Source organism: Rhinolophus hipposideros, assembly GCF_964194185.1.
Source record: "Rhinolophus hipposideros genome assembly, chromosome: 15".
NCBI classification, from domain to species: Eukaryota; Metazoa; Chordata; class Mammalia; order Chiroptera; family Rhinolophidae; genus Rhinolophus; species Rhinolophus hipposideros.
In genome coordinates this window covers 45,543,449-45,565,436 of record NC_138061.1, presented here as the reverse complement: position 1 = coordinate 45,565,436, position 21,988 = coordinate 45,543,449, and the positions used below count along the sequence as shown (strand labels likewise).

Genomic DNA, 21,988 nt, shown 5'->3' with positions numbered 1-21,988 from the left:
AATCCATTTCAGTTACATTTTGTGGTATTCTTCTAATAGTCATCCAAAGATATGTTTGTTCTTTGCTCGCAATTCATGCAGCTAATTTGTGGTTTCTGAAACTGAACGTATTTTGGATTTTAGCAGTGGAAAACTATGTATTAAAGTATATAATAATTAACAGAGGCATTAAGTATGGTAAAAAATGATTGTTAGAAAAGAAAACTCTTTGCAGTGATGAGGACAATTATATATATCTGTAGATCAGGGGAAACACTACCTCTGTACACAAACAGTCACCTGCTATGTAGCAAGAGAAATGCTGAATAACAGTGAAGGTCAAAGGAAAGGAAAAGAATCCAATGCTCTTTCTCATGGCTCTTTCATGGTATAAAGAAAGTATTTGTAAACATTGGACTTAGGTATTAGACATAATAGTAATTATTTAAAAGAGCATCCATTTCCCTGGAAAAGAGTGTAAGTTTCAAAAGAAATAATATATAAAGGAATTTGAGTGTCACTAATGCTTGAATCTAATAGACTACTGGAATATCAAAGCGTATCCATGAAGTAGTAGTAGAAAATCAGGAACAGGAAGAAGAATTTAATAATCTTGGTTTTGTACAGCTTGTAGTGTATTTGATGCTGAGTAAAGTATGAATAAAGATACAGTCACTATTAATGCAACTTATGTAGACATAATAAACCTTTGGGAAATAATAAAGAATTATAAGCTTAAAATAAACCACAATGGCATGAGATTCCAAGAACCTATTAGCATTCAGTCCATAGATCCAATTTTTTCAGTCCCATAGGAAACCATAATAGTTAGCATGCTATTATGGATTAGATGTTGATACCCAGAGACTGTATGGAGTTTACTGATTCACTCACCAGTCTTTCCTTTTGTTTTAAACAATTTTGTAGGGCCCTTTGTTGTTATTTGTTTTAATAAATTCTCTGAATACATTCATAAAATAAATACCGGTGACATTTATGCGAATGCTGAATTTGTCACTGAGATTTTCAATGTGTGACCTTACTTGTCTAGGTTAACAAATATTTCTGCATTTCCTTGATAATCTGAAATCATTTTCATTATTTTGGATTTTAAGGTGGCAAATCTTGCTTGTTCCATGTCAACAAATGAAGACGGGATTAAAATTGTCAAAATTGCAGCCAATCACTTGGAAACCTTGTGTCCACAGGTATGATAACTAACTTATTGTCTCTTCTACAAAACTAGCTATAAGAATTATATATAATGCTTCAGAATTCATGCACATGGAAAGATATTAAAATATTTATTTTAAACATAGACGATGACTTGTCCTACTGTCATGGTTTATTCTTTACTAAGCACCTAGTTCTTTACTTAGTACCTGGTTCTTGGAACATTCCCTAAGGGTCTATATCAAAATCTTGTGAAAGAAAGGTATGGTTTAAAATCAAAGCAGTGCTTTGTGTCCAACAGATTTGATTTATTTTTAGTCATTATTTATTTTGAAATCTCAGATAGAATGAAAAGAAGGACCTTTTTTTCTCCTTTTATCAAAAGAAGGCATGGGTTTGAAAAAAAGCAAGACATGTTTTCTTGTCTGCAATTTAGGAGTTTTTTGTTGTTTGTTTTGTTCCTTTGTTTGTTTTTTGAAATTTGAACAGCAACACATTTTTAGGGAATATTTTCTAGATGACTAGTAGTCGTGAATCCATGAGTCAGAATACACATAAGGGCACTCTTAATGACCTTGTCTTAGAATAAGCAAGAAATAATTACTTCCTAATAAAGACCACAAAGGTTGTAAGGATGTGAAGTATGAGAATGATTAGAGACTTCAAGTTTTTGGACATCTGTCGAGATTCTCATTTTACTGAAAGTGATGTGTGTGTTAAATTCTTGATTTTTCCTTGCCGACAATTTCATCACTAAGAATACTGAGGAAACAGTGAGATTGCTTCTTTGGAGTTGATGTTAATAAGCAAGTAAGCACTGGCTAGAGAAGTAGTCTGGAGGATCTGCAACTGAGATCTTACCACTGATGGCAGTGTTCCATGAGATCCTACAGGAGGATCACTGCAGTGAGGCCTCTAAAGTCGTTGAATCACTTATACTTTCCTAAGCAGTCTATGAGAGTTCTCATTTCTCCACATTGTGGACAGCACTTGATGCTGTCATTTTTAGAAATGTCTTTTTGAATCTGAGCAGTGTCAAATGAATCTCATTGGCTTTACTTTATAACTTTCTGATTAAAAATAACTTTTAAATTTTTTTCCAAATGTTTACTATCCATTTGGCTTTCTAATTCTGTGAATTGCTTAAACCTTTTGCAAATTTTTAGCTGGGTTTTCTTTTTCTTTCTTTTTTTTTAAATATATTGTTTGGTTTTGTTCAAAATATCTTCTTTTGTCTATGGCTTTCTTTGAACTTTTAAAATAAGATTTTATCATAGAGGATTTTAAGAACTTTAATGTAAATATATGGTACATCTTTTATTCCTTTAATAGATATTTATTGAGCACCTACCCTGTGCCACATATCTGTTGGCTTATACCTTGTTAAGAAACTCTTCCAACAAAGATGTTATATAGTTCCCCGTATTTTCTTTTAAAAGGATTGAAACATGTAGATCTTTATTTCATCTGAAATTTGTTTTTGTGTCTAACATGCGATAAGGATATATTTTATTTTATTATTATTATTTTTTACAGTACTAAACATTGGGCAAAAATCATGTATTAAATAGTTGATTCTTTCCCAATTAATGTGAAATGCTACCATTATTGCACATTCACACACACACACTTTATAAATGTTTCCAGTGGTTTATATATGTGTATTAACATGTATGTACTTATACACATATAATATATACATACATGTTTTGTATAATACATTACACATATATAGTACATACATATAATATGTATGTAATATTTTACTACTATTCCAAATGTAAATACAGATAGATAAATTGAAATACATTTTAAATATACACATTTCTGGGCTCTATTTTATTCCACTGGTCTATTTCTTTATCCCTGCAACAGTATTGCAATGTCTCAATTATAGTTTTATACTGAATATTAATATCTTCCAGGAAAATTGGCTCATCTTTTTTTTTCTTTAAATTATTGCTGTTCTTATTTTCCTCTATCATGTAACCTTTAGTATCAACTTGTCAAGTGCCATGAAAATATGTTACAATGTTCATTGAAATTTTTAAAATGTTTTCAATTTTAGATTATTTGGGGGGATAATTATTCCTTTATAATATTGAATTTTTTCATTAATAAACATGTTTCATGTATGTCTATTATAAAATCCCTTTTTTATGTCCTTCAGGAATTCCTTAATTTTTTGTTATTACAATACGTTGCATGGCTACATGCTGATGGCTTCCAATTTTTCTCTCCAGGCTAGACCTCTTACCCAATGGTCAGACTTCAATATCTAGTTTTCCCTTTGACATTTCCATTTTGATATCTGGAAGACACCTAAAACTTAAAGAGCCAAAATGGAGCTCCTAATTGCTCCATTCCCACCTCATTCTGCTTATTCTTCAGTCTTACCAATTTTACTTAATGGCATGTCTATTCATCTAGTTGCTCTGGGGGGGAGGGAACAAAAACAAAAACAAAAAAAACAAACCTGGAGGTTTTCCTTTATTTATTCAGTAAATGTTCATTGAACATATAGTATGTGATAGGCACTATTTATTTATCTGGGGGAAATAGTAGAGAAAAGAAACAACAAACAAAAATTCTTGCCCTTGTGAAGCTCATGTTCTAATGGTATCTACTGGCTGTTTTTCCTATCTAATCCATTAACAACTCCTATCATTTCTACCCAAAAATATTTATCTTGACTCTATACTTTTCTCCATGTTGTCTGTCAACATCTTAGCCTATACCCCTATCATTTCTATCGGGACTACAGAAATACCAACCTATATGGTGTCCATGTTTATACTCATAACTCTCTCATATACTTAGTATATGAAAGCCAAAGTAAAAATGTAAAGATGTTTATCATAGCAATTGCTTTCCTTAGCTTTTTATAGTAAAATGCAAAGAGTTTTTATGGCTTAATCAGATTTGTATGAGCTTCCTACTGCCTAACTTCCAGCTCCCCCCATATCTTTTCTTTCTGATCATTAGATCTTTCTATTTCCAAAACACAATAAGCTCCTTCTCACCTGAAGGGGTTTGCACTTAGTGAGTGATTTCCCAGTGCTGTTTTCCCCATATGGTCATATAGACAGCTCTTCGTTTGTGTAGACTGAGCTCAGATATCATCTTCTCAGAGATCAATCTCCTTAAATCACTCCTGCAGTTACATCCTATTTTGTCACCATATTTATGTCTTTTAGAGTCACAACCTGAAATTATATTTTATATTATTTTGTTATTTTATTGTATATTTCACACTCAAGCATAAAGTTCATGAAAGCAATAATTTAGTCATCCTTATCCACTATTTATATCTACTGACCTAGCAGAAATGCAGCATACATTGGATGTGCAATAAATTTTTGTCCAATATACGTATAAATGAATGATAGGGTTTCATAGAAGTGCAGCAAGGCTTTGGCAACATCTTTATACTTTTCCTAACATGGTGTGTCTTCTTTTTGACAATGTAAAATACATACAGTCTAATTAGTTTGAATTGTAACTGATGGGAAAAAAAAATCCTTAAAGTGGTTCATTGATGGGTAGTTGGTAACCGGGATGAGTCCTGTACTGGTGGACTAATGTTCTTAAATTTTTAGTTAAAAATAATAGGCCAATATATTGGCTGAAATAATCCAGTTATAAAAAATTTGTATGTTCTAGAATATGGACATCTCAGTATCCAGATTAAATATAATAGGTATAAATATTAAACCATACATACTGAGCATTCTAAAGCAAACTGCAAAGATAGAAAATGGAAGAAATATCGCTTAGCAAAAACTTACCTTCCAAAAGGCTTAGAGGTTTTAGTTGATAGTAATCTCAGTGTGAATCAACAGTATGGTATAGCTGTCAGAAAAACTAATATGATTTAACATTTTTTTTCCATCAAAGAATACGTTCTAAAACTTATTTTCAACCTTCTCTGTATTTCAAAATTATTTTAAAAACTGTACACATTTTATACGGTACATTCTGGATTTCAGAATTAGTATGTCTGCAGTACACCCTGATTGTGTACATGTGTGTAAGTTCCACTTTTGCAATATGTGTTGAAATAAAATATGCACATATATTTAGGTCTACTAATTTCACTTCCAGCAATTTATGGTACAGATGTACATGTGTACACTCACAACAGTGAGTAAGCAAGGTTTTTAATACAGATTTATTTGAATGGCAAAAGCTACAGTCAGCATAAATGTCTGTTGGTAGTAAGTTGGCTCAATGTATGTTTTGGATGGAAGATGTCAAAGATAAGTGAAAAAGACAAATTTCAGATGAATATGTATATGATTTCATTTATTTTTTTAAAAACAAACAAACAAAAACAAAAATGTAGAGCCATATGTTTATGTAGTCATAGAAAACTTTTCAAAAGGTCTTCATGAACGTTTTAGTAGTGGTTACTTTTAGGAAATGTGGCAGGACAAAGAACAGGAGGAGTACTTTTACATCCTATTTTTTTTTTTTCTTTTAGGACTCTTACTTTAACCAGAAATAGGTACTTCATTAATTAAAATTCTAGATTGATTCTGGAGTGAATAGGATTGAGGAAACACAAAGTCAGGAGGAGCTGATAGGGCGTCACTTAATTTCTATTTGTTAAATACAATTGAATTCACCTTGATTTCTGTGAATTGGATCATCCTGGTTCATACTGTGTTTAATGGACTACAACTATATCTTTGCCCCCTTATAGATGTCACATTTCAAAATAGACTTGTCACTTGGAGCATATTTAGCAGAGAATATCTGAAATAGTGACATGATTTTAAACTATGTCATATGAAAAAAATATAAAAGCAACAGGGAATTTTTAGCCAGAAAAAGGTAAGACTTGGAGAAACATGGTCACTGTCATCAAATCTTTAAAGGGCTATGATGTGAAATACTTTGTTCTAAAGAGCCCTGAGGGGCAGAACTACAACCTATGAACAGAAACTGAAAGGATACGTTTCATCTCAATATAGAATTAATTTTCTAACAGAGATATCTTGAAAGAAAGGCGACTTTGTTGAGAAATAAGGATTTGGACTTTCTCAACACCACAGTCTCTTAAACATAAGGAGGGTGATGATTAGACCAAGTTCTTGTACAGAGGGAACTGCTTGGGTGAGAAATTGGCCTACAACCCTTTTAACATCCAATTCTGAGATCCTCTAATGAGCTTGTCTTTTATGTAAAGGAGAGAAATGTGGTCTGATGGTAGCATTGCGGGAGTACTCTAATAGAAGGATAAAGCTATCTATAGGGATTCATTTTTGTTGCGTTTTAATAGTGACTTGGAAGGATATTTTAGAAGTAACCATTTGCATATGGCACAAAATGAGACAGATTGGATTCAAGGTTCTAAAATATGTTTATGATTTGGACTAATGTTTGAAAACGCATAAGCTGTTATTTAATAAGTGTAAATATAAAGTCAGGGCCTTAGGTTAAATAAAATCTACTGCACTAGTAAATAAGAAAATCATTGCTTATCAAAACACCTGGGGCATCCGGAGTTCAGAGGGACATTTGTTGTCTAGTTAAATGAATTCCAAACACTGGTCCATGAGAGCATTTTAATAGTCTATAGTAAAATTAGGTCAGTGTAGTCAGCTTTTTTTTTCATAAAATAAAATTTATTTAAATTTTTGTTAGAAATCCAGGTGCTTTCCGTTTGATATCTAAAACATTTGATTTATGAAATAATGATAAAAGTAGATAATAACTTTTCATATTGTTATTTCTTTACTTGACGAAATAAAGATTTCCCAAACCTATCTCATTTACTTTCCTTTTTCCTCTACCTCCTCCTTTGAAAACTATTTGTGGCCTGAAAAATCCAGAAAATTAAAAGTACTAATTTAGGTGACTCAACTATATAAATCGGTAGCATGACATGGGGACCATATTACAGCTTTAAAATGATTATGATGCTTAGCTTGTGAAATAGGGGGGATTCCCTATGTAGTTGGCATGGAATTACCATATCTAGAATACAATACTGGATTCAGGCCACATAGTTAAGGGCTAGGCAGGAAAAGAATGAATTGTTTTAAGCCATAGTGAACTACTTCTTCATCACTAGACATGTTTAAACAAAAGTCAAATAGGCTGTGCTTTGTAAAAGATGTTAGAAAGATAATTTCATTATCGGATGGGAGAGGTATTAGATAGTCTTAAATGTTCTTTCTATAAATATGATTTTTAGTTGATAAAAATCATGATGAAACCTAGGATATTTTTTCCCTGGTGAATATACTAACATTCAGTTAAACAGAGTCACAAGTGCTTACATTTTCCAAAGTCGATTCAAGTTTTCTAAGCACTGGTACATTTAAATCAATATCTACCACAGCTTTGTTATATCTTCTTATGTTTTATCCCTCTCATCAAATGGTATCCAATGGCCTGACAGAGCTAAAACATCTTCCAGAGGCATCTAGTTTATTTTCAATGATGTGTTTGGGAATATATTTTTGTAAGTTGCTTATTGGAAATCTGTATTTCCTAAAAGGGTTGTATATTGGATGTAGATGAAGGTAAAAGGGATCAAATACATAGTGATGGAAGGAGAACTGACTCTGGATAGTGAACACACAATATGATTTTATAGATGATGTATTACAGAATTGTATTCCTGAAACCTATGTAACTTTACTAACCATTGTCAACCCAATAAACTTTAATTTAAAAGAAAAAAATAGGGAGGAAAGTCAAGGTTACCCTAGACATAGACGCTTGGAAAGTTTGGGAAACCCAAAACAAAACAAAACAAAACAAAAAAAAAAAGTGCCTGGGGGAGGCTGTTCACTGTGTTCTGGAGATTACCTGTATTTAGATTTAAATATAGAAAAATATAACCTCAATGAGGATTTTTTGGTCAACTGATGTATTCTAGGAATAGTAGACACTCGTTACATATTTATGGAGTGAATGATTATATTTGAAAGCTGCAATCATGATTTAGCTAAAAGTCAGCACTATTCCTCATTCTTCTTCATTTTTGGGAGGTGTAGAAACTCTCAATTTCTTACCAAGTGATGTAAAGTCTCAATATGCCACTTTGTCTGCTTGAAGTACAAGTCATATAAAGTGACTGACATTATCTCTCACTGCATGGACAGGATTGTTTTGTTATAACAGCAGCTCTTCTGATTAAATTATGATGTGTTACCGTATTTAGTGCACGCTTCAGTTGAGGGCATTGGGTTATCTCTTTCAAGTGGAAAAACATGTCCTGATTTGTATGTGTTTTTTGTTTATTTTTGTGATTCAAAAACTGTTGTATCTATGACTTGGAAGCACTTAATTTTCTAAGCATCATGCTCTAGGGAAGCAGGTACGCTTTCTTTCATCTTCTGTAGAACACACTGATGGATGCTTTATTTGCAGTTAAACAATATAGAAATCAAATGATCAGTTTGAAATAATCATATTCTTTAAAAATCTCCAAGTGTACCTATGAGAGTTGTAACAGGACTTTTACAATTATACCTAATTTATTTATTTTCTCTTCAGAGTATGGCAAAAAAAAAAAATACTCTAAGATTTTTGGATATCAAGAGTCATGTAAAACTGTAAAGAGACAAAAATGAGGTGATCATTTTTTTAAACTGATTATGATTGACGGGTTGGACCTTGAGACTATCTAGGGTGACTTAAGACTAGAAAGAAGTCTAGGATCAGTCTTCCCCATGGTGTCATGATATTTATGTGGGGGGGCAGTCTTTGAGTGCAGCTATGAACACAGTTGCTATCCAAGCCTGGAAATTAAGCTCTGTGTTATTGTACTATCATTATTCTATAGTCTGTCCCAATTACACAGTTAGCAACTCCCTTTCATTCACTCCAAGGATAATTTCATTCAACAAATATTAGCTGAGCACCTACTGGGAGCATCCATGAAGCTAGGGTGAGCCAATGGTAGGGAGTAAGGATTCATGGGGAACCGACAGGCGCAGTTCTGATGAGTAAGTTATGGGTTTAACTAGGATGGGGCTCTATCTAAGAAAATATAAGGTGATGTGTCCTGGAAGAAGAAATATAAGTTGTGGAAAAGAAGTCAGAGCCATTAAATTTTTGTGGGGTGTGGAGCCAAACATTAGATGATGACTTAAAAGTAAGTAGACAGGACTAAATATGATTTAACATGCAGGCTAAGGCAAGAATTTCAGAATTAATTAAAAACCAGAGAGTCTATGTCTGAGCCTTCCTCATTTATGCTTATGGTGTATGCCATAATATTTAGCATATTAGCATATGGGATCTGTGCCAACTTTGACACAGATGTTCTAGTCATAGAAAAAAACAAAGATGCACTTTTGCTCACATTAAGTTTCCAATGAGAGAGGAAAATGTACTATTATCCAGGTAGAAACGAAGTGGTGTTAGAGAGTAATAGGTTGAAACGCCATGGGAGTTAGAGAGAGATTCATGTCAGGGGATTCAGGGAGGGTTCCCAGAAAAGTGACATTTTCTATTGGCCATAAAAGATAAGCAAAGGGTATTTGGGAAAATATGAAAAGGGCTTTCTAGGCAGAAAAGGTGAAAAAAGGTATAACAGAAATTGGGAAAAAAAGTAATTAAATCTGCCTAATCCACATTGTTTCTTAACAGGGGAGTGCCTAGCATTTTCGATGGAACAATTCTTCATTGTGCGGGATAGTTAGAGTGGTGGGGCTCTAGATGCCAGCAGACTCAGAATCTAGGGCACTATATACACGACCTCCCCAAGCCCAGCCTTTGTGATAACCAAAAATGCCTCCACATATTTCCAAGTGCCTCCTAGGAGAGTCTGCCCATTTGAGGACAAGTGGGATGGCATAGCTATGGAAAAGGGAGAGGTTCGATACACAAATGAAACATAGGCTGTAGCCGTTACTGACAAGCAAAGGAACTTAGATTTGATATTCAGTGGAGGATGGCAAGTCACTATGACTAGTTTAAAGTAGGAAAGTGACATCGTTACAGCTGTGCTTCCTGGGAACTAATCTGGGAACTTTGTGTCACCTGAATGAAAAAAGGGATAGGCAGGACCTGTGAAGAGATTATTTAATACTATATGATAATTCAGAATTTGAATAAGGGACATAGGAATAAAAAAATATAGATGGGACAAATTATAAATGGACTATATAAACTGAACAGAAATTGAAAACAAATTAAATGATGGACATGATGAATGCAAAAGAGGATAGACACATTTGAAAGTTTTAGCCTGGGATCTGGGAGGATAGTGGTTCTATTAGGAGAAATTAGAAATAAAATAAAAGATGAGTCACTTTAGGATCGAAATTAATATATTTAACATATTCTCAACTTAAGGTTGAGATTTTAGCAAATAGCATGTACAAGAACTTGAGATATCACAGCTACATATGGTAGCCATTCATGTAGAGGTGATGGTTGGAACCATAGGTATAGAACAAGATTGCTAAAGAGCGTGAGAAAATAAAAACATCAAAAGCAGAACCTTAAAAAGCACATCTAGGAAAGAAGGAAAAGAACCTGGGGGGGGGGGGGAATAATCATCAAAGTAAAAGGAAATTCAGGAAAGTGTGTCTTGTGGAAACCTCACAAGTGGAGCATGTGAGCATGGCGGACAGCATTCTCAGGAGCTCCAGAAAGGTCCAGTGGAAGAAGGGCTGACAGTGTCTGGTGAAGCTGGAAACTAGGAAGTCAGCAATGATCTTAGCGCAACAGGTTCAGGTGGCATTATGGGAAAGCAGGACCAGAAGATATATTTCTAGATATGTTTTCCCCTAGGCATTGAAAAGGAAGCACACTGTGGAAAAGAAAAAACATTGAGAATCCCCACTTTGCAAACTTTGAATATAGTCCTCCTATACTTTTTACTTCCAGTTAATTTTTCAATGTTGCTGTCCATCTTTAGAGTCTATGTAGTACATTAAGTTTTTGAGCAATTCCAGTAGTGTTCTCTAAAGTATGTATTTTATTTAGTGAGCTCAGGTTCATGAAGCTACATGTTAATAGGACCAATTGTAGATTTTTGATAACTAGTAAATAAGAGAGCCTGGATTTGCAGGTGATTAATGCTTAAATGAATCTTAAATGCATAGATTAAAAAAAAAAAAAAGCAAAAAAACAGCTTTAGAATTTAGATACTACTGTGCAATCCAGAATGTTAGTGCTGAAAGATATTTGGGCAGTCACAATATTTTTAAATATTATTTTAAATGTGAGTCTTAAATGAAATATCTATTAATACCAGGGTATTTAATGAAGACTATCTGTGACTGTTTCTCCCAAGAACTTTGCCTTGAGGATTGATTAAATGAGAATTATCTGTGACCATATGCCCTAAAAACGTTCGTACTCTGTCAAAATAACCTCACTGACCAAAGCACATTTTATAAATCGAAGCAATTATTCTCTTGCTCGTACTGTGACCAAGATTCCAAATTAAAGACATATAAATGAAAGACGCCGAGCTCTAATTTTATGTGTGATACCTGACAATGACACTGATTACTACATCTTCATTTAGATCCAGAGAGGTTTTCTGCATTCTCTTCAAGAAAAGAGAGTTCCAATTCCATATTCACAGAATTTGGGGACAGGCAGATGACCCCCAGTTTCCTGAAATATAAACTAGATAGAACAATGGTTTGGGAAACTCAGTTTCAAAAGAGCAGCTGAATAGACTTAACAATAAATATTAAAATATATATATATGTATATATATATATATATATATATATATATATATATATCAACAAATATATATTTTAAAATTTTATAGTTCATGTCCTAAAGCTGCCTTTGCTGGCAATACTTCATAAAATAAAATATGGTGTTATTTTCTGTCTCCCAGGGAGAATAGGACAAGGAGAATTTGAAACACTTTGAGCAGACATGCCATTATCACATGTGCTCAATATAAAAAGCCATGTGTGGAAACCTGATCATCATTGATCCTTAAGAGAGTGAGCTAGGTTGAGGGATTTATTAAGAGTCAAAATGCTGTTTCTAGTAAGCAGTGAGATATTAGTATGGCATTGCATAATTTATATTTTTAAAAATAAATTCAATGCCTCTTTTATAAATAAAATCATTGTACTTATACCACAATAAAATTCCTCTCTTCGTCTACTAGAAGACAGAATGAGTTTAATCCCTCACAAAATAAACATACCTTTAAAAAAAATTAATTCCAGCTCTGAAAACTACATTAAAGTCCTGAATCTGCTTCTGAACATATACACACCTTCTAAACATGTACACACCTTCTGTGCAGGGTACGTAGTAGTGTGAAGGTGCAGAAAAAAATAACTTTTCTCCCACCTTGTAAGTTCTGCTAGCTGGGATAATAATCAAATTTCAAAGAGACAAACAGGAGAAAATGTCCAAAGTTTATTTTGCAGATTTGCTTGAGAGGGTACCGTAAGATGTGAGACCCAAGGAAGCATTGGGCAGTTAAGGTTTGTATGCCATTCTGGAGCTAAGGAGAAGTTGTGGTTTGGGACTTCAAAGGGCAGGAAAGTAATTCACATGAAGACGGAAAAGCAAATATTTGGTAAACAAGTGTTTACTGGGCCATCTGTAACAATGGGACATGGACAGGACTTTGGGCCTGGTTAGGTTCCTCGCTATCACATACCAGTTTATATTAAACTATAGTTATTGATGGTATCTCCCTTCCTGGAGGAGGTCCTCTATCTAAATTCCTTTTAGGCAGTTGGGGGGAGGTCTAAGTTTTTCCCTGAGTTTTTTTATTTCTTAAAACAAGCTTAAAATCCATATCCCAAAGGCATGTTTTTTGGTGACAAACTGTTTCCCTTCAGTAACAAAGTTCATTGAGGAAAAAATGGCCATTTCTTATGCATCTATGATGTGGCAGGTGCTTTAACAGTGTTATATTATTTAATTCTTGTAACACTTTTATGACATAAGAATTACTGGACACATTTTATATATAAGAAGAAATTCAGTGATGTTGAGTGAGTTGCTTGAGGTAATGGAACCAAAAATTATATCCTTTAGATTTTGGATACCATTCTTCTTAGTTTTGGAGGAATTATTTCAACAGTCAGAGTTTTATCTATTCATATGTGAATAATTGTTCAAAGAACATAGACTTCTTTTGTTTTGCTCCTTGCTGTAATAATGGTGATAAAGAAAACCTCCCAGAAATCTTTTTTTCAACATTGAGTCTATAACGCTTTTTGACGCTCATGTGTTTAGGACTTGCTATCTCAGAATTCTAGGTCTTGGGTCCTTCACAAAGGGTAGCAATATTATTTGACATTTATGTATCACTTTATTATTAAAACAGGCTTTGAAATTTATTTAAGCTATCACACTCAGTAAGGTTCAATGCCAGATAGGTTGAGTGGATTCTGTAAGATCACGTGGCAAACTGGGGGAAGAAGTTGGAGGATAATTCTTGCCCTCTAAAATCATTCAATTAGCATTTTTGTCTACTTACCAGGATGGGCAAAAAAAAAAAATGGTAGGTCAGCATGTTAGTCTTATTTTTGTATAATAGCTTCAAATATTGAATAGTCAAAGCTTTTGGTTAAAAACAGAAAGGGCATTTAAAATGCATGTTTAAGATAATACAGTGATACTTGGTCCCTTTGATCCCATACATTGATGATGCTAGAACAATTTCAGTTTATAATACTGAATTGTTTCAAGCTATATATCCTTATTTTCTTGAAAAAATATATATTTATATGTTTATATTTTTATATTTATATATTTATAAATATATAAAATATATGTTTATATTTTATATGTTTATATTTTATATTTAAACCCCTCTGCTTAGGATTCACGGCAATATACTTTTTTTAAAGAGTTTGCTATAATAAAATAAGTACTCTTAAGAACATTTGATCTTTTATCAGACAATAAAATTATGTAACTATGTATTTAAGAAAATCAAACACTTATAGCCAATTTTTAGAGCCTCTTGCAATGGAACATTAGATTTCCATTTAGAACTCTTTTTTTTATTCCCTGCTCAATAACCATTATAGTCCACTATAATATTACATTATAATATTACATTTTCCAAGCAGTATTCTTGTATAGAAAAATATATTTATGGATAATACAATAGTGAGGTAAACCATTTTAAGGAGTCTTTGACTTCCACATAAGTCTAGTACCATTCTGAGAGTAGCAACCTCAGATAGGACTGCAGAGTATAATATGAGGCAGCATAGAGGGAGTGAGTCAGAAATGTAGGTATATCACAGCTCGTGAGAATAAAACTGCCTGTCAGCATTCCAGGATGATTTCATGGTTAAGCTCTTAAGCAAAATACTTATTCTATGACCTGGGATGTAAGTGTCTGTTAGCCAAGCTTTGCTGTTAAGTTAATAAGTAGATAACAACCATCTTCTTGTTGATACCCTTATTTCTCTGTGCTTAGTATATTATCAACTGCCAATAAATAATAATTGTGATGTTTGTTTCTGCCAGATGTTTCCCATAAATCATGAAATGCACAGACAAAAATTTGAAAGCCATTCTTAACAAAAGTATGGTTGAGTTGAGATCATTTGTTGCAGTTGTTTGTCACTATTCTCAAGAAAGTTTTCATAAATATAGTTACTAGAAAAATCTCATTGGGAGACTTGGCGTTTTTTAACCTTCATTGTATATAGGTCACTGTGTGCTGTTTTTTTCAAACCACTTAACATGGAAAATTCATCCATTCATTCCACAAATGTTTATTAAGCTCCTGCTTGTTTTCTAGCCACTGAGGACAGTATGCCAAAAACAATAATCAAAGTGACTGACCTTTTGGAGTTTATATTCTATGAGAGGGAGAGATAATAAATATGAAAATAAATACATAAACAGAAAATTTTGGATAAAAATAAATTCTTGTATATGCCAGAAGAGTTCTAAATACTCCTTTATTTACATTAATTCATTTAATCTTCATAATATACTTACAAGTGGCAGATACCATTATTTACACAGTTTTAAAGATGAAGAAAGTAAAGTCCAAAAAATTTATGTAACTTTCCTAGTCAGAGAGAGAAGAAGCTGGGGATCTAAGTTTCTAACCTGAATAATCTGGTTTCCTAATCTACCATACTACATGCTACGTTATGAAGAAGAGACTATGAAATAGAAAGAGATTATGGACAAAAAAAATACATTGAGACAGAGGTGACATTTGAGTTGATAGTTCAATAGCAAGAAGGGACAAGCCATGTAAAATTCTGGAGGGAGATCTTTCAGGCATAGAGCTTTCCAAGAAATAAGTCAAAGCTCTCAAATGGGAATGAACTTGACCTGTTTAAGTGAAGAAGTATAAGGTTGGAGGAGAAAGGGGAAAAAGAGGGTAGGAACTAGATCTTGTAAGGTGATTCTTAGGATGGTCTACTAAATCAGAAACCCTGGGTTATGTGGGCCAGCTGTGTTTTGCCAAGTCTGCCACGCTATTATAATGCATGATACCTGGGACAGTGGTGTTCTAGAGTGGCCTAGTATAGGGTGTGGAAGGTCGATCATGTGTCTTTTACCAATTCTGTGTCACTGGTGGCTTCAAATTGGTTATGATGGGAGTATACATTTCAGAGAAATCAGAAATCCCCAAAATGCTGCAAATCAAGGTTCTCCCCTGCCCCCTTATTCCTTTATTACCTCTACTGGTAAATTCAGTAAGCCTGAGGTGGAGCCCGTGAATTTTCTTGTCTAACATGTTCTCAGGTGATGATGATGCTACTAGTCCTGGGACCACACTTTGAGAATAATCAGAACTAAATTTGTTTTATTCTGTCATATGTCTCAAATGTTCTTCTCCCTTTCCCCTTTATACATTTCTTAACTGCACAATCCACAAAATTCTCTTTCAATTTATTTTCATCTTCTTCCCTATAAGTAATGAATTTGGAAATCACAATTTTCACTTCATTTTCATTACCATTATTTTAATCTAGATTATCATTACTTCTGGCCTCCATTATTACCACAGCTCATCTTCATGACAGTTTTCTCTTGTTTATCTATCTGACATAGTCACCCTGTGCAGACTCTTTGGCGTTTCCCTCATCTCCTTCCACCTTAAACATAAGGTTATCCAATGGTTGCTTATTGTTTCCTGCATCAATTCTAATCTTCCCATGCTTGAAAACCCAGCACTAATTACCAGGTGTTTTCCACCTCACATCAACTGGTATCCATCCTTTTATTGTTTAAATCCACCCATTTTATTCCTATGACTAGGTTTTTGCTCATAACCCTGTGCAGACGTGACTTGCACTTATTTCATTCTATCCCTCTTGATCCTCCATATACATTCTATCTGTCATAACCGTTCTATCATAAATCAATGATATATGTTACCAACATGTATTTGACAAGGTCTCTAATTATACCTTTGTGTCTGAGACAGAAAAATGGAGACTGCGTGTTGGTGTAATTAGGGGAAATTGCAGGTTAATACAAAGAGTTTCAGTAAGGCGATCAGTTTTATCTTGAAGAAATTTCTGTACTTATTTATGTCCTTTTCAAATATATTTATTTTGAAGAAAGGGAAATCTCTAACATTTATTGTATGTCTATTATTTTCTGTGCACTGTGATAATCATTTTCCTTACATTATCTCATTTGTAGTCTCACAGCAACTCTGAGAAGAGGTATTACTTATATGGGACCCTTGAAAACCCAAAAATCTAATTTATCAAACCTGTGGTTAACATACATTTGGGAGATACAGCTAGTGTTATGGATGGTCGAGTCATGAGTCACCATATCTTGCCAAGCTAGAAGGATGAGTCAAAAAAATCAATAAGACACATTTAACAGCAATAACTACAAAATCTATATTAAAATTAAATGCATTCTTCATATTATAAGTTCCTATAGAATTTGCTTGACTAAAGTTCATGGAAGAAATCAGATAAAACTCCTAAAACTCAATATGAGCTGATGGAGTGATGCAGGTGCTAATAAAGTTAACATACTCATATATTAATTATAAAAATATGGTGTCAAGATCAAAGAAAATAAGTTTTCCTGTGTATTCTCAGTAGCCAATACTCATTAGGAGTACTGTGTCATTTTTGGACATTATATTTAAGAGGATTTTCACAAGTTACACAGCATAAAATAATGAATACCTGGATAGTATCTTTATCATAGTTGACAGAATAAAGAGAGAATACTGAGTGGTAATATTACTTGCAATGAAATTCTGCCATATGAAGGGCTGAAGCAGCTGAGAGTTGAAGAGAGGCACAAGGGTGGAAATTCAAGAGGTGTAGATTTTAGCTCAATGTAAAGAAACTTTCCTGGAGTCAGAGAAGCTCAACTATGGAAGGGGACCTCTCATTATTGCATGTGATCAAGCAAATCATTTTCCATCTTAAAGATTCTGGGATTTTATTATCACTTTCATTTACCTTCGGGCTACTCTTATTCAAAATGACCTTTCTCCCTTCTAATATGTAATTGCACTGATGGACCACATTTAATAATTAAAGCACTTAATTACTCTTCCTTCCACATGGGTTGATATTATTTTCCAACAACCCTCCTCCCACCGAAAGTCCCAAGAAGGGGGGAAAAACCCACATTATTTTATATCTCAATATTTTACTGAACACATAGCTGGGATTTAATAAACACTTGTTGACTGATCAGTAATTTTCCAACCTGCTGAGGCGGCTGTCTTTTGCAAGGGCAATTATAGACATTTCTAGGAGAACTCGAATTCTTAAAATGATACAGATGATACTCTATTCTCTCCTGCTTGAGCAGCAGTCACACTGCAGAAACCACTGTCAGAAAAATAGGACAAAACTGCTCTTTGATTTTGCTAATGAGAGAAGACAGGAAAATGATTCTTCTTTAAAACCACTCCCATTCAGTTATGAGCTGTATTAAATTATACTCTGCATGCAGAATTAAGTCCCTGTGTTTTTAGCTGCCATAAACAACTTAAATACTTCAAATATATTAGCAATGCCGTCTTTGCACATATATAAGCCATTTTTCTACCTTTCTCTAGTAATCAAATGTATCATCAATCAATGGTATATTATATGGCGTTTATAATTATGATTCCTTAATACTGTTTTTTGTCCTCTTTAGAAGTGTGACGAATTAGGTATAATTTTAACATTATCCCTATATGCTACATGACTATGTTAAAAAATAAGTGCAGTAGCAATTTTAATACATGAAATTGGTCTCAGCGAATCAAATATAGGGCTGGTTTCCTGATTCATTTTTCTCATTTTTCTCATTCCAGTACATTTTCTTATTTATTGTTTTTTTTTCTTTCTTTTTCAACAGAATCACAATTAATAGATCTGTATTTTGATGTGTGTATATGGCTTTAGGTATATACCTTAACGGTAAATGGTAAAATAATCTAGATTTCATTTTTTATCAAAATGAATTATGTAATATGTCTTACTGATACCTAGCTGTCCTGTAAGTATGATTGTGTATTTCACATATGTCAAAAGTGGAAACGGCAGTGAACTTCTAGTCTGGAAATAGGCACAATAGTCTTCTGCACTAAGTATATGGCTCCAGGCAAGTCATTTGAACCTTAAATTCTCAGGTTCTCAAATCTTTCGTTAGTGCATAGATTTGAACTAGAGTTCTAAGATCCCTTCTAGATCCAAAAATCTACAATTTCAGGAAGCCTGTATCTTGGTAAATTTTGTGCCAATAAAATATATTGTAAACACGTAACAAATATTTTGCAGTATAATTTTATCAAAACAATATCTGAAATATCAGCACAAAACAATATATTCAATATTTAAACATTTTATGTGACTAAATATTTTTTCCTCAAAAATATTATACCTTTCAACATTTTTTGTATACCATAAGAAGAAAGTAATTCATTTTCTCCTACTTTTTTGTAAAAAGAAACCCCATAGTTAGGGAAACATTAATTATTGAAATCACAAAAGCAATTCCTGTAATATACACTAAGCCCACTTCTTTTATTCCCACTGAAGGATGGGATGGTCATTTTAATCTGATGAATACTATTTTTTCCCTAAATGTTCTCATCTAAAGACAAAAGCAATGTAAACAAATAATAGTCAAAGCATGTTAAGCCATCTGTTTTAAAATAAATGGCTGCCATTATTTCTGTTAATATTAACACATCTCAACTCGTATGGCATTTCTTTTTTTTTTAATTTATTGGGGTGACATTTGTTAGTAAAATTACACAGATTTCAGATGTACAATTCTGTATGACATCATCTATAAATCCCATTGTTTGTTCACCACCCAGAATCAATTCTCCTTCTATCACCATATATTTGATCCCCCTTACCGTCATCTTTCACCCCCCACCCCCCTTTACCCTCTGGTAACCACTAAACTATTGTCTGTGTCTATGAGTTTTTATTTCTCATTTGTTTGTCTTGTTCTTTTGTTGTTTTTGGTTTATATACCACGTATCAGTGAAATCATATCAAAAGTGCATATCCCACTATTGAAAATAATAAAAAGGAATCTCTGCTCTTATCACTGGCTGAGTAAACCCAGTCACACCATGTACATTAATTTTCTACCCTGAGGGATGGGAAGTATCTGCTGATGTTAACGCACAATGATAAGTAGAGCAACAAGTGTGGTTGTTTATTGTAAAACAGAAAATGTTGATATAGAAAATATTGTTAGTTTTCTCCCATATCCATTCCACTCCTTTGCTCATCCCTTGGGAATGGTGGTATGGATTGAATCAAACCAACAGTCCCCTATTGGGCATGTGATGTATATTGTCACAATCAAAGTGAAATAGAAGAATTTTATTGGGTAACTGGGGGACTTCCCTCATCTCCTTCTCCCTCTCTCTCTGATTGTGACCAAGGTCATTTAAGAGACCTAATACTGGCAGCCTTCTTGCAACCACAAAGAAAACCAACTAAAAGACAAAATGAAATTCAGAAAATACAGTGGAAATCAGAGGAAAAGAGAAACAATAACAAAAACAACAACAACAAAAACATTGTTGAGCTGTCAGATCAATCCTCACTTGAAAACAACTCACAGCTAGAATGTTTTCAGTTACATGAGCTAACAAATTTAGTTAGTTGCTAACCCATTTGAGTTAAATTTATACTTGCAACCAAAACAACTTAACTGACACAGCTTGCTTCAAATGAAGGTCTTTTTCATTTCCACTGATCCCAAGCCCTACAACCATGTACATTTTAAACAATGCTTTGCCTTGTCTATTCTTGGAAGTGTACTCCAACGTTGTGCCTTGGATTACCCAAGATTTATACCCATAATGTTTGGATGCTGAAGATTTCCTCTTTCTGTCCCATTCAAATGTATTAGTGTTCTTCCCCTTCTTACATGTCTGATTTTGGAGTTATGAATGGGTTAATAAGGTAAAAAATATAAAACTAATATGCTAACTAGTAAATATTCAAGGCCATACCCCAATATCAATCTGCTCCCAAATAATGTAATTAAGAAGGATGCCAAATTTCAAGTATTCTAAGAATTAACGGGAGGTATCTGGCCTGTGTGTTTAGCTACTGGCTTAAATGAAGGGTTTCTCTTTTTATCATTCATTCATACTAAAAAGATTTGTAGAAACCATCCTCTGTAGAGTGGCATGTTTGGGAATGATGTCACAATGTCGTGGTTTCTGCTCCCAAGAAGCCTATCACTTATTAGAGAATACTGAGAATAAATTGACAGTGGGCAGAAGAGCAGAGGCAAAGCATGACCCAGACAAAGAAGCCAAGAAGGCTCATTGAAGGAGCAGATTATAAACTTTATGAATACAAAGAACACATCTTATTCAATCGTATATACCTTGTGTTTAATTATGACTCTTCACATAGCTCTCACAAATATTTGTAGGACAGAGGAATAGAAATATAAGGAAAAATGAATTCACATAATGGGACCAATAACTGGGTTTCATGTGCCAAGAAATAGATTCATAGGAAAGCCATGACCTTGGGTTGTTTTTCTCCTCCTTTATTTAAATAATTTCCTTAATAGCAGTTTAAAATAAAGTTTAAAATCTACCAATGTTTACTGACCAAGTATTACCAGAGCTTGTAGTGGCATCTTCGCTAATAATCATGGAACTGTGAAATAGAAACTGAATTCATGAAAATCACCAAGCCAGAAATAGTTCTGCTACCAGGAAAGATGAAGTGAATATACTTTTCCCTATTTTTTTCCATTGTGTGCAGCTTAACACACAAATAGAAGCAAATAGAAGAAAACTCTGAAAGGTTTTCTTTAAGAAAACTCTGAAAGCAAATAGAAGAAACTCTGAAACTCTGAAACTTGCTAGGGACCCTGAGTTCAAAGGAATGATATGGTGGTAAGATCCCTGGATTTTCTTTTTACTTAATTTACCCCATGCTTGAAGCTGAGGAAGCCAACAACCCAGAAACAACAGACAAACACAAGTGTATTAAAAAGTCTTTTCTTTTCAGCGAAATGACCTGGAAAGGGACAGCTTAGGAAGATGGAAAAGTTTTAGACAATAACCACTCTACTCAGTAAAAAAAAAAAAAAAAAAAAAAAAAAGAATGCATGGTGGCCTCATCCCACCAGCAAAAGGTCAATGGGAACCAAAGAAGGACCAAATATAACTTAAAAATATAATAACTAAAATTTAAAACAAACAAAAAAAAAACCCTTAAGACATAGGCTCAACAGCAAGAAGGAGAGGACAGAGGAAAAAAATCAGTCAACTGAAAGATAAAATACAATAATAAAAATTATTCAATCTAAACAACTGGGACAATATGAAGAAAATACACACACACACACACACACACACACACACACACAGTTTTAGGAATGTGTAGGACTATAATGAAAAATCTAACTTTAATGTCCTTGT

The 21,988-nt window shown here is 33.5% G+C and overlaps 1 protein-coding gene across 4 annotated transcripts in view; it reads left to right on the top strand.

Moving 5' to 3' along the window:
• CTNNA3 (catenin alpha 3) overlaps positions 1 to 21,988 on the top strand; it is a 1,458,437-nt gene that overhangs the window by 870,820 nt on the left and 565,629 nt on the right. For all 4 annotated transcript variants that reach the window (XM_081075326.1, XM_081075327.1, XM_081075328.1 and 1 more), the window contains exon 10: positions 1,095 to 1,187. In XM_081075326.1, coding sequence (XP_080931452.1) covers positions 1,095 to 1,187 — 93 coding nt within the window. The remainder of the gene's footprint in view (positions 1 to 1,094; positions 1,188 to 21,988) is intronic.